This window comes from Puma concolor, chromosome D2 (assembly GCF_028749965.1).
Source record: "Puma concolor isolate L17-30 chromosome D2, mPumCon1.1.hap2, whole genome shotgun sequence".
Taxonomy (NCBI): domain Eukaryota; kingdom Metazoa; phylum Chordata; class Mammalia; order Carnivora; family Felidae; genus Puma; species Puma concolor.
The window spans coordinates 15147080-15161363 of record NC_141677.1 but is presented as its reverse complement, the minus strand read 5'-3'; the positions used below and the strand labels follow the sequence as shown (position 1 = coordinate 15161363).

General features: G+C 38.4%; 1 protein-coding gene across 3 annotated transcripts in view; it reads left to right on the top strand.

The window, feature by feature from the left end:
* MAP3K21 (mitogen-activated protein kinase kinase kinase 21) overlaps positions 1-3404 on the top strand; it is a 65270-nt gene extending 61866 nt beyond the window's left edge. Inside the window, exons 10-11 of one of the 3 annotated variants that reach the window (XR_015241574.1) lie at positions 614-2825; positions 2903-3404. Coding sequence is in view for 2 of the 3 variants with exons in the window: in XM_086679665.1 (XP_086535791.1) it covers positions 614-1014 (401 nt within the window). In the remaining variant the exon portion in view is untranslated. Of the gene's footprint in view, positions 1-613 lie in introns of all 3 variants that reach the window. The other 2 variants (XM_086679666.1, XM_086679665.1) reach the window with 2 other exon arrangements.
* Positions 3405-14284: the final 10880 nt, after the last annotated feature.

Below are 14284 nucleotides of genomic sequence, written 5' to 3'. Positions count from 1 at the left end.
TATTGCCCTTCTGTAATGCAGTAGAGTATTAGTAGTTTGTAATTGCACAAGGAGAAATCCTAGGACAATAATCCCATAAGAAAGCATTCTTTTTCTTTTAATTATAAGCCAATAATTATTTGCTGAAGTGGTAATGAGTCAGTTGTGCAGAACAAGAAAGAGAAGGGCCAGCATGTAGGACCTAACTGCCTCCCAGTTGTCATCCATTTTTTCAGATCATAATCTGAAAGTGAAAGTTCATCATATTAACCATAATTTAAAAAACACACACACAAAAAAAAACAAACGTCTATTCTAGTCTTCTCCATCTTGAAGCCTCTCCTGTTTATGAAACAGTTGCAATGATTGACCACAGTGCTGTGACAGTGATGTGGCTGTGTTTATGGGTCGAGTTTCCTTGGTAGAAACACTCTTTACAATCTGGCAGGGCTTTTTCATAAACAAACAAACATTGTATCCCAGTCCTTCTAAAAGGTTTATGTCCAGGGTTTTTTGTTACTGCTCACTTGAAAGTGATTACCGAATCCATGTGCCCTCCTGGTTATTGGGCTGGATGTTGCTTGTTTTAGAAGTCACTGTCCCTCTGATTGTGCACTGTCTCTGCTTTCTCAAGCAGCTGGGACAACTCTCCTACCAGCCCCCAGAGCCTCTTACCTGCCACCTGAGCGGGTTCTGGGGATCCCCCACCTCTCACATGGGCCTCACGGTAACCTGCCAAAGGAGGCCCCGCCCGAAAAACAAAGAGCCGTCAGCATCATGCCTCTGCCTCGCCCTCCCTCCTCCAGGAGCCGAACAGAGTCTCAGCCCACAGGGGCCGACTCTGCCATGCGTGGTCCGGGACCCACTGCTAACTGTTCCCTCGTTGCCCAGGAGAGAACTAAACCCCATGTGCCTTCCCTACTGGACGCAGATGCCGAAGGCCAAAGCAGGGACTGCACGGTGCCTTTGTGCAGGATGAAGAGCAGAACTAGCCGACCATCCATATATCAACTGGAGAAAGAATTTCTGTCTTAAGTGCCTTACTTTGTTTGAGCCTTTTTTTTTTTTAAGGTGAACAAATTAAAACAATGTGTCTACCTTTGAACTGTTTCATGCTGCTGTGTTTTCAAAAGCTGTGGCCATGTTACTAAAAGTAGTAATGGATGTCAACCTTTGCGGAAAAATATATGTGATTGCTCTTAGCGGTCTGTATCATTTTTTCTCCACTGGATTCTTACCTAGTAACCTGAAACACACACACACACACACACACACACACACACACACATAAAACAAGAAATGTGCAACAATGTAAAACTATGCTGGGCAGAGTTACCTTGAGCATAATTTTAATGCTTTCTCTGTCCTCATGTATATCCTTGTCTATAACACCCAAATTGTAATGAAGTGTACCCTTTTTGTCCCTTCCCCTTCACTTTCTTCCTGTTTGCCTTCTCTCTTTTCTCTTTTTCATCTCTTTCTTGTTATTCGTGCAACAAAACAACAGGAATAGTGTGATATTAGTAAGTAAAGGTATCTATTTAAAGAGATATATTGAAGACTGGACTAGACAGAGGGTCCCAATGAAATCCCCTGAACTCAACATAGGCTTGTAATGTATAGATCTGCCCAGATCTCACATAAATTATGCAATATTTCTCTCTTTGAGGAAACTTAACTGAATGTAACTTGCAAACGTTGTACAGAATGTAACTTTAAAAAATTTCTTATCCATTAGAACCCCAAGACAGATTTTTAAAAGGTCAGTCATTGGCATTTGGCTAGGACCACATGATGTCCACCTGAGCGAGGCCAAGCTGTAGGCTCTTACGGTAGAAAAGTTTCTTCTTCCATCAGTCACCACATAGTTGGTGTCCAGAGTGTAAACCTTTTCCATTTTGTAGTAGGATCTTTAAAAATTAAGTGGTGACTTGTATATCACGTGTCAGAAACAGTCATGTCACTTAATTTTATTTTTCTGTTTAAATATGTGATTATTCTGATAACCCCCAGTATAGTCAGAAGAAACAGCAAGCAGCATTGTTAGAATTTAAGTATTGCATAGTTATCTCATGTTTCAGTAGTTGTGGATAAATGGTAGATAGACATCAAAAGATAAGCTGATAATGGTACAAATGACAAATACAGATTATTTTCAGATAGGGGTTTTTTAATGGATTTGGGGTAGCAGATCAGGATTTTAAATGATTTTAAATGGAGTCACTTTTATAAAATACTACATCTATGATACAAATAGACTGTTGAGTTATTAAACAACAGAAAAGACTATCCAGGAGCTTGTATATTTGTCTGGGTTTCTTTTAGTACATTCATTATGCTTCCCTTCCATCACTAGAATGTGACTATTTGGGATGACAATAAATACTTAAAATTTTGCATACAATGAAACACTAAATTGCAAACATCACTTGATATTTCATTTAAAATTTTACCTGGGTCACGGTTTACCCGGTAACTGTAATGACAGAAGTTTAAATCAGCTGTGATAAAATATCCACCTAGAGCAGAAAAAAAGAAAATGGTATTTGGCCATTTGGGAACATCATAGTCACTTGGCAGGTATGCCCCAGCAGACGGTCAACAGAGCATGAAAGGATTATAATAATCTAAGTGCATTCAACCCCAAGGAAAACATTCTTGTGTTTAAAATTGTTGCAGCAAAATCTCAGGTGTTTATCCACATTTTGTTGTATTATGGTCCATTCTATGATTTGGCTTCACTTTTGGGAGGTGGTTGAAATACGTAATCAAAATCGGGTTTCCTCAAGACTTTATCATTTTTGAAACTGTGGTTGGCTGCTTCGTAGTCAGTCATTTGGGGGCATGTAATTTCCAGCTAAAAGTAAAGGAAATACATGCCTGAAATAGTACATGAAAAAAAGCATAGAAACTCTGTTCTCAGTTTTGCTTCTGCCAAAACATTATGTGTGTGCACACGTTTGTGTGTGTGTGTGTGTGTGTGTGTGTGTGTGAGTAAGGGGTGAAGGGCAGTGGCAGGTGTCCTGTCTTTTCCTTCTACTCTGTTCCTGCTCCCATCTAGCTTCATTGCAGTCAACTTTACATCACGATGAATTTAGAAGTGAAGATACGTTAAAGAGATAATTGCGATACGAGGATTTAATGTCACGTTACTGCAAAGAGTTGGTTTTTGCTGAGATCTGTTGTATATTTACGATTTTTTGTATGTGTCTTTTTTATACTTAGCAGAATCTGGTTATTTATTTTCATATAGACTTAATAGCTCATTGAAAGAGAAATTAAGCTGATTACTATTAGTCAACATTTAAGGTGCTCCCACTGCAGAAATTTAAGGCCTGAGCCTGAAATGCTGTATTATGAAGCCTTGTGACTGAAAAAGATGTTTACATATGTTGTCTATTTTTTTAATAAACTTTTTTTTTATAGCTAGTCTACTTGCTCAGTGGCTTTGATCTGATAATTTTGACTATAGTTTGTAATGGCTTATTTTGTATTTAATAAGGAAAAGTACATTAATAAGGCTCATCAATGTTTAATAAAGCCAGATATTAACCTGCTAAATTCACTGATCTGAAGATCACTAAGTGAGTCATGGGATTAAATACTTTTTAAAAAGTATAATGAAATATTCTACTTAAAATATGTTAGGTTTACACATGCATTGAAGAGTTGCATTTCATTGTGAGAACTTGCAACTCCAGCTTTTCAGAAGGCATGCCTTCGCAATGTGGAATTAGTGTATGAACTGAATCTCCGTTGATGCTGCAGGATTGTGGTTAATGAGGCATATTCATTACTAACATGCTTAAATCAGAAAAATTTGAAGAACCATGAAGCATCTGGTAATTCTCGCTAAGCAATGAGAGCTTGGGTGGAGTATGAAGCAGATAACATCTCATACAGATCCAAGCATTGCCCTGCCACACCAGAGGGACAGAAACTTGGCATCCGTGGCCTATGTAAGTGGTGAGGACCCTCCTAGGTGCCTATGTGAGACACCTCCTGTAATTACCTTTAATACAATTGGTAAGGCAAGTCGTAGTATCCCTATTAGGAATAAAATAGACCCAGAGAAGTTTAGTAGATTTCCAAAGACCCAACCTGTATCTAGTCCCTGTTCACACCTATTGTAACCATACGTATAGTGCAGAGTAGACATCTGAAGTGTGAGCTTTGTAAATGGAATCCAAAGCTATAGTAATGTTTCGTCAAAAAGTTCAGAAGCCTAGAAATGTATGTGTACCTAAAAGCAAAGTAAGATCAAAACAAAGAGACAAACCATAAGAGACTCTTAAACGCAAAGAACAAACTGAGGGTTGCTGGAAGGAAAGTGGGTGGAGGGATGGACTAAGTGGGGGATGGGCATTAAGAAGGGCACTTGCTGGGATGAACACTGGGTGTCAGAGGTAAGAGATGAATCACGGGGTTTTACTGAAACCAATACTACACTGTATGTTAACTAACTTGAATTTAAATAAATAAATTTTTTTAAAAAGCCAACGGTTAATGCAATGGGAAACTTTTTAAGTAAATATAAAAGGGAACCACAAGTATCAAAACATGCATACCTAATAGGCCAACTCAGAAAAAAATGGCATATTCTGTTCAGTGGGCCTATAAATATAGAATTACTTAACTGCAATATAAATGTATAGTAATTAGGCATAAGCTGTCTATACTCTTTTGAAAAGGCCAACATGCTAAACAACAGTGAAAGATGAAGCTTTTATAAATGGAAAAAAAAATAATAGTTACCATACAGTAGAGGAAACATTAGCTATGTTTTTACATCCAAACAAAGCAGGTTAAGATGAATTGAGCTTCCTTAGGCTGACAGCCTCATTGAGTGGCTACTGAGGTAGGCTCTGGGAAAGACTAAAAGGATTTAGTGGTGAACAAGAGAGACACCACGTGTGGACCTTACCTTCATGGTTCTTCAGATCTAGCAAGAAAGACATTCAATGAGAAACTAACCAGGACCAGCTTCATGGGCGAGCGAATTGTGCCACTCGGGGCTCAGTGCCCAGAAGTTCCTGAGCTTCATGGTAATGCTCTGTTAACCATCTTGAATTCCTTAACAAGTTTAAAACAGGGATCCCTCATGTTTGCACTGGGCTCCACAGACTATGTGGCCAACCCTGAGTACAAGTGAAATGAGTTGTAAAAGGTGAAGTAGTTGGTGCTTTGTTAGCACTGGAAGAGCCAATCTGAGGGATTCAGGGAAGGAGGGAGGAAGCCTCCCCACAGTCATTAGCTTATGGGAGGCCAATGAGTCATTTTTCTCTTGGTGCTTTCCAGATTTCTCCTTGTTACTGGCTTTCAGCATTTTTATCATGATGTAGATCTTTTTCTAGACCGTGTATCCAACTAGGAGTCTGTTTGATTACTTGGATGTGTAGGTTAATGCGTTCAGCAAATTTGGGGTTTTCAGCTATAATTGCTTCAAGTAATTTTGGGGCTCCTTTTCCTCTCTCCTTCTGGTACTCCCATTACACATATGTTGGTATACATAATGGTGTCCCACATTTCTCTGAGGTTTTCCATTCCATCTTTATGCTCTATCTCTCTTTTTTTCCAGATTACATAATCTATATAGATCTCTCTTCAAATTCTCTCATTCTTCTGTTCATATCTACTACCAAGCTCCTCTGGTGATTTTTCGCTTTAGTTACTGCATTTTCAACTCCATAGTTTCCATTTGATTCCTTTTTTTATAATTGTATGTCTTTATTGATACTCTTTTTGATAAGAATCATCATACCTTCCTTTATTTTAAAACGTGCTTCCCCTTAGTCCATTGTACATATTTAAAAGGACAGCTGTGAAGTCTTTGTTCAGTCTGAAATCTGGGACCTTTCAGAGGCCATTTCTGTTGCTTCCTTTCTCCCCAGTAGATAGATCACACGTTCCTGTGTCTTTGTATGTCTCATATTTGTTGTTGTTGTTGTTGTTGTTGTTAAAAATGACATTTTAGGGAATACATTGTAGCAAACGTGGACAATGATTTCCCTCACCCCCTATCCAGGTCTTTTTGTTGTTTTTGTTTGTGTGTTTGTTTAAGGATTTGGACAGACTATTTTAATAATGTCTCTTTTCCCCTACAGTGCAAAGCCTTTGGTGTCACTCCTCAGAAGGTGTAGCTTTAGTGCGCACACAGCTACCCTGCAATAACACAGTTTTAGCATGCTTCCCTTTGACCATCGCTTCCACTGGTCTCTGTTAAGCTGTGTGCTTCATTTGGTATTACACCCAGTTGTTAGTCTCCAGTGATTGCTGACTGGTTGCTCAATTATTTTTTTATTATGCCTGGGGCATAAATTTCTCCACCGTCTATTCCAATAATTTCAGACAGGGATAATTTGTGGGCCAGTCTTTAAAGTGTGTTCTGATCCCAGGCGGGATCTTATTAGATGCCTTTTTGCCTGATTCTCTCTGGTAAAACAGCTGGCCTATGATTTAGCTTGTTGCTCTTAATTAAGAGGAGCCATGGTTTTTGAAAATGCTCTTATGCTTGAACTTCCCCCACACTCTTTTAAATAAAATTAGTCCCTTTGGTGAAAGATTTGCAGTTCTGTTCTTGTGTCACACCTCCTGACCTGAGCAAAATATCTGAGCCATATTCTGGGCACTGGGTGGAGTAGTAACTTGCAATCTTCTTTGCTTGGTTCTCCCAGAGAGAATGACTGCTCTCCGAGTGAACTTGTGGGGTGAAAGCATTTTGGAATCCAGTGTTTTCACTGGGGTAGAGCCTCATCCTGTGAGTGGGAACTGGGTGGAAGAAGGGAAGCCTTCACCTCTCACTTACACTCAGTAGGAATTTAGCCTCTTAAACGCAGAGTTGGAGAAGATGTGAAATGCTGATGTCCTGTGCCTCTGATTGAAATATACACTGCTTTGATTGGGAGCTGACTGGGAGGGAGTCCTGTCTCTTGGGCCAAATCTGATAGGAATGGAGCTTCTGCCAAGCTGAGCTGGGTGGGGGTGAGGTGAGGCAGAGGTTGTAGGCCATAGCTCAGATGTCACAGACTCTCACTGTTCTTACCAAGATTTAGTATAGTCTTCTTGAATAAATACTTCTTTATTTGTTGTATGCCCTTACGACAATTTCCAGAGACTTTAAGTCTTTTTTAAGGTAGTTGTCACCAGTATGCTCCGTATATAGCCATCCTATAAGTGGAACCTCTGGTTATATTTCACAAAGCAGGTCACTAACTCTTCTGGAAGCATTTTCTCCTGTTGGCTCATGTAACACCACACATCTAAAGCTATGTTTTTTTATCCTATGGCCCTAAATGCATTTCAAGGCACTTCATGCTCCATTTTCTGTCTCCAGCCTTGTCCTAATCTTAGAGCTCCATTTAATATATATTCTGCTGCTTACTTCTCATCTCCTCTCGGATGTCTCAGGGGCATCTCAACCAGGACGTGGCCCAAATAACATTCTTGATCTACTGCCTTTCCTAAATCTGCTTTTCCCTCAACCTTCTTCTCAGTAAACAGCACCAGCACCTAGGAGTTAAGAGAACTCACCTTTACAGCCATTCTACAATAGTAATGTCATGAATGTACCTATGTCACCTACAGTTGTTCAATAACTCTTTGTAGAATAATTGGATGATTCCCATTTTATAGATGAAGAAACTGAAGCTTAGGGAGATCAAGGAAATTGCTGGATTTGAATCCAGTCTGAGTCTAGTCTGTGCTCTTAAACCACAGGAAAAAAAAGGTTGTTATCTGTTAAATAGTTGGTTTTCAATAAATGTTATGGTTAACATGTTGATGAAAGGATAGTTGAAAGAAAGTAGTATAAACTATAGTTGGAATGCAACTTTGGGGCATTATTGTGGGGGACTTTGACTACTAGTCTAAGGATTTGGCAGTGTATTCTGCATTATAAAGGCACAATGATAGGTTTTATTTATTTTTCTTAATTTAAATCTAAGTTAACATATGCTGTAATAATGATTTCAGGAATAGAATTTGGTGATGCATCACTTACTTATAACACCCAGGGCTCATCCCAACAAGTGTCTACCTTAATACCCCTTGTTCATTTAGCTCATCCCCCCCACCTCTCTCCACCAACCCTCAATTTGTTCTCTATATTTAAGAGCCTCTTATGTTTGTCCCCCTCCTTGTTTTTATGTTATTTTTGCTTCCCTTCCCTTATGTTCGTCTGTTTTGTATCTTAATTTCCACATATGAGTGAAGTCATATGATACTTGTCTTTTTCCAACTGACTTATTTCATTGGGCATAATACATTCTAGCTCCATCCATGTCATTGCAAATGGCAAGATTTCATTCTTTTGATAGCTGAGTAATATCCCATTGTATGTATATGTGTGTACACACACACACACACACACACTTCCAATACCATGTTGAATAACAATGGTGATTGTGTTTACCATTGTGTATACATATATATATATATATATACACACACACACACACATATATATATATATATACATATACATACATACACACAAACACACACAATGTATATACATATACCACATCTTTAACCACTTAAGAGTTGATAGACATTTGGACTCTCTCCATAGTTTGGCTATTGTTGATAATGCTGTTATAGACATTGGGATACATGTACCCCTTTGAATCTGTATTCTTGTATCCTTTAGGTAAATAACTAATAGTGCAATTGCTGGATCGTAGGATAGTTCTATTTTTAACTTTTTGAGGAACCTCCATACTGTTTTCCAGAGTGGTTGCGCCACTTTGCCTTCCCACCAGCAATGCAAAGATTCCCTCTTTCTACACATCGTTGCCAACATCTGTTGTTGCCTGATTTGTTAAGTTTAGCCATTCTGACAGGTGTGAAGTGGTATCTCATTGTGGTTTTGATATGTATTTTCCTGATGATGAGTGATGTTGAGCATCTTCTCATGTGTCTGTTAGCCATCTGGATGTCTTCTTTTGAAAAGTGACCATTCATGTCTTTTGCCCATTTTCTTCACTGGATTATTTGTTTCTTGGGTGTTAAGTTTGATAAGTTCTTGATAGATTTTGGATACTAGCACTTTATCTGTCATTTTCAAATATCTTCTCCCATTCCATCTGTTGCCTTTTAGTTTTGCTGATTGTTTCCTTCACTGTGCAGAAGTTTTTGTCTTGATGAAGTCCTAATAGTTCATTTTTGCTTTTGTTTCCCTTGCTTCCGGAGACATGCCAAGTTGCTGGGGCCAAGGTCCAAGAGGCTGCTGCCTGTTTTCTCCTCGAGGATTTTGATGGCTTCCTGTCTTATGTTTAGGTCTTCCATACATTTTGAGTTTATTTTTGTGTATGGTGCAAGAAAGTGGTCCAGGTTCATTCTTCCATATGTCACTGTCCAGTTTTCCCAATACCATTTACTGAAGAGACTGTCATTTTCCCACTGAATATTCTTTCCTGCTTTGTCAAAGATTAGTTGGCCACATAGTTTGTGGATCCATTTCTAGGTTCTCTATTCTGTTCCATTGAGCTCTGTGTCTGTTTTTCTGTCAGTACCATACTGTCTTGATCACAGCTTTGTAATACAGCTTGAAGTTCAGAATTGTGATTCCTCCAGCTTTGGTTTTCTTTTTCAGGATTGCTTTGGCTATTCAGGATCTTTTCTGGTTCCATACAAATGTTAGGATTTCTAGCTCTGTGAAGAATGCTGGTGTTATTTTGATTGTGGTTGTATTGAATATGTAGATTTCTTTGGGTAGTATCAACATTTTAATGATATTTGTTCTTCCAATTCATGAGCGTGGAATATTTTTCTATTTTTTGGTGTGTATAAATTTTTCACCTTTGTGGTTATATTTATTCCTCGGTATTTTGTGGTTTTTGGTGAAATTGTAAATGAGATCAATTCCTTGATTTTTCTTTCTGCTCCTTAATTATTGGTGTACAGAAATGCAACTGATTTCTGTACATTGATTTTATATCCTGAAACTTTGTTGAATTCATGTATCAGTTCTAGCAGTTTTTGGGGGGTGTCTTTTGGGTTTTCCACATAGAGCATCATGTTGTCTTCAAAGAATGAAATCTGACTTCCTCCTTGCCAATTTGGATGCTTTTTATTTCTCTGTGTTGTCTGATTGCTGAGGCTAAGACTTCCAACACTATGTTGAATAACAATGGTGAGAGTGGACATTGTTGTCATGTTCCTGACCTTAGGGGAAAAGCTCTCAGTTTTTCCCCATTAAGGATGACATTAGTGGTAGGTCTTTCATATATGGCTTTTATGATCTTGAAGTATGATCCTTCTATCCCAACTTTCTTGAGGGTTTTTATCAAGAAAGGATACTGTATTTTGTCAAATGCTTTTCCTGCATCTATTGAGAGGATCATGTGGTTCTTATCATTTCTTTTGTTAATGTGATGTATCACTTTAATTGATTTGTGGATACCGAATCAACCCTGCATCCCAGGAACAAATCCCACTTGATCATGGTGAATAATTCTTTTAATGTATTGTTGTATCTGGTTTGCTAGTATCTTGTTGAGAATTTTTGCATTCCTGTGCATCAGGGAAATTGGTCTGTAGTTCTTCTTTTTAGTGGGGTCTTTCTCTGGTTTTGGAATCAAGGTAATGCTGGCCTCGTAGAATGAGTTTGGAAGTTTTCCTTCCATTTCTGTTTTTTGAAACAGCTTCAAAAGAATAGTGTTAACTCTTCTTTAAATGTTTGGCAGAATTCTCCTGGAAAGCTATCCAGCCCTGGACTCTTGTTTGTTGGGAGATTTTTAATTATTAATTCAATTTCTTTCCTGGTTATGTGTCTGTTCAAATTTTCTATTTCCTCCTGTTTCATTTTTGCTAGTTATATGTTTCTGGGAATTTGTCCATTTCTTCCAGATTGCACAATTTCTTGGCACAAAATTGCTCATAATATTCTCCTATTATTGTTTGTGTTTCTGTGGTGTTGGTTGTGATCTCTCCTCTTTCAATCTGGCTAGGGGTTTATCAGTTTTGTTAATTCTTCCAAAGAACCAGCTCCTGGTTTCATTAATCTGTTCTACTGTTTTTTGTTTTTTGTTTTTTTTTTTCCCGATCCCATCAATTTCTGCTCTAATCTTTATTATTTCCCTTCTCTGTTAGTTTTAGGCTTTATTTGCTGTTCTTTTTCCAGCTCTTTTAGGTTTAAGGTTAGGTTGTGTATTTGAGACCTTTCTTCCTTCTTTGGGAAGGCATGGATTGCTATTTACTTCCCTCTTATGACCTCCTTTGCTGCATCCCAAAGGTTTTGGGCTGTCGTGTTTTCCTTTTCATTGGCTTCCATGTACTTTTAAATTTCCTCTTTAATTTTTTGATTAACCCATTTATTCTTCAGTAGGATGTTCTTGAATCTCCAAGTATTCATGGTCTTTCCAAATTCTTTCTTGTGGTTGATTTCAAGTTTCATAACGTTGTGGTCTGAAAATATTCATGGTATGATCTCGATTTTTTTGTACTTGTTGAGGGTTGATTTGTGTCCCAGTATGTGATCTATTCTGGAGAATATACATGTGCATTCGAGAAAAATGTGTATTTTGCTGCTTTAGAGTGAAATTTTCTGAATATATCTGTTAAGTCCATCCAGTCCAGCGTATTACTCAAAGCCATTGTTTCCTTCTTGATTTTATGCTTAGATGTTCTGTCTATTGTTGTAAATGTGGTTTTGAAATCCCCTACTATTGTGGTATTATTATCAATGAGTTTCTTTACATTTGTGATTAATTGATTTATACATTTGGTTGTTCCACGTTGGAGACATAAATATTTATAATTGTTAGATCTTCCTGGTGGATAGTTCCCATAATTATGATATAAAGTCCTTCTTCATCTCTTGTTACAGTCTTTATTTTAAAATCTAGATTGTCTGATATAAGTATGGCTACTCCAGCTTTCTTTTGAGGACCATTAGCATGCTAGATGGTTCTCCATTCCCTTAGTTTCAATCTGAAGACATCTTTGGGTCTAAAATGGGTCTCTTATAAGCAGCATATTCGATGGATCTTGTTTTCTCATCCATCCTGATACCCTATGTCTTTTGATTGGAGAGTTTAGTCCATTTACATTTAGAGTGAGTACCATAAGATATGAATTTAGTGCCATTGTGTTGCCTGTAGAATTGGTGTTGTTCTCTGGTCCTTTCTAGTCTTTGTTACTTTTGGTATTTTTTGTTTTGTTTCCTCATTTCTCCATTCAAAGAACCCCCTTAAGATTTCTTGCAGGGCTGATTTAATGGTCACAAACTCCTTTAGTTTTTGTTTGTCTAGGAAGGTCTTTATCTCTCATGTTTCGAATGACAGCCTTGCTGGATAAAGAATTCTTGGCTGCATATTTTTCTAATTCAGTATGTTGAATATAACCTGCCATTCCTTTCTGGCCTGACAAGTTTCTGGGGATAGGTCTGCTGCAAACCTGATCTGCCTTTCCTTATAGGTTAAGGACTTTTTTCCCTGCCTGCTTTCATAATTCTTTCCTTGTCTGTGTATTTTGTGAACTTGACTATGATATGCCTTGGTGTTGGTCAGTTTTTGTTGAATCTAATGGGAGTTCTCTATGCTTCTTGGATTTTGATGTCTGTGTCCTTCCCCAGATTAGGAAAGGTTTCTGCTATAATTTGCTCACATAAACTTTCTACCCCTTTTTCTCTCTCTTCATCTTCTGGGATGCCTATGATTCAGATATTATTCCTTTTGAATAAGTCACTGAGTTCTCTAAGTCTTGTATCATGCTCTTTTGCCTTTGTTTCCCTCTTTTTTTCCTACTTCACTATTCTTCACAATTTTGTCTTCTATATCACTGATTCACTGCTCTGCTTTGTCCATTTTGCTGGCGCAGCATCCATTTGAGATTGCATCTCTGTTATTTTTAATTTCATAATTTCATGACTAGATTTTACTTCTTTTATATGTCCACAGAAAAGGGCTGCATGCTTTTTCCAACCCCAAATAGTATTCTTATTGTTACTAGTTCTAAATTCTAGTTCAGACATTTTATTTATATCTGTGTTGATTAAGGTCCTGGCTGTCATTTCTTCCTGTTCTTTCTTTTGTAGTGAATTCCTTCGTTTTGTCATTTTTGAGGAAGAAAAAATTACATCCAAGTTCTGTGGATCAGGTTATGCAGAATGCTGTATTAATCCTCAGGTCAATTTCCTAGGTGTGCAACATGATTTGTGCTGATCTAGCTGCATTTCGGGGACAAGACAAGCTGAGGGTCCCCATGCTGCTCCACCATCTTGATCATCACCACAATGATAAGTTTTAATTTGGAATGTGTATTAGGGTTCTCCAGACAACCAGAACTAATACACATACACACACACACACACACACACACACACACACACACGAGATTTATTTTAAGGAATTAACTCACATGACTTGGGGCTGGGGAGTTTGAATTCTGCAAGACAGGCTGTCAGGCTAGAGACCCAGGGAAGGGTTGATGCTGTAGCTTGAGTATAAAGTCTATATGGAGGCAGAATTCTGAGATCAAGTTGTCGGCAGTGTTGGTTTCTTCTGAGGCTTCCACTTGGTTTGTAGATCTTCCTGTGTCTTCATATGGTCTTCCCTTTGTAGATGTCTGTGACTCAATTTCCTCTTTTAGTAAGGACCAATCATATTGGATTAGGGCCCACTCTAATGACTCCTTTTGATCTGATAACCTCTGCAAAGACCCTATCTCTGAATACAGTCACATTCAGGGATACTGGGTGTTAAGGTTTCAACATAAGAATTTGTGGAGACACAATTCATTCTGTAATGGACTGGAACACGTTTTGAAATATTGAATAAGACATTTGTGTGTAAAATAGAGGGCATAGCTAGAGTCACAGAGAAGATTTTATCAGATATACTAGCAAGAGCAAAGAATAAAAGGAGCATGTGAGAGCAAGTTTCCAATCTCCAAATTGGAGACTACCATTTGCAGAGGTCAACAAAGAGCAAGCGGTCAGGTGAGGCAGAGCAGTTAGCCACATGGGAGGTTGCAGGACATCCACAGAACTGAGGCACAGAGAGGAGAATTGGCACTTAGAAACATTGACAGTGGTTTTTGGACATGCACAGTTTGCGGTTCTGAGTGGCAGAAAACTCTAGAGACATCCAAATGGGAGGGGGAGCTGGAGCTGGAATTTGACACAGAGGCTGGAGCTGGAGAGAAATTCCAGAGTCATCTGAATTTTAGTGATAGCGGAAGGTGCTAAGTGGCTCTGATGAAGCATGTGAAGAGAAGCAAGCTGGAGAAAGCTTTCTGGAAAGAGAGCAAAGAGGCCAAACAACTCATGTGTTAAAAAGACCTGGACAGTAGAAAGCAGAGGAAG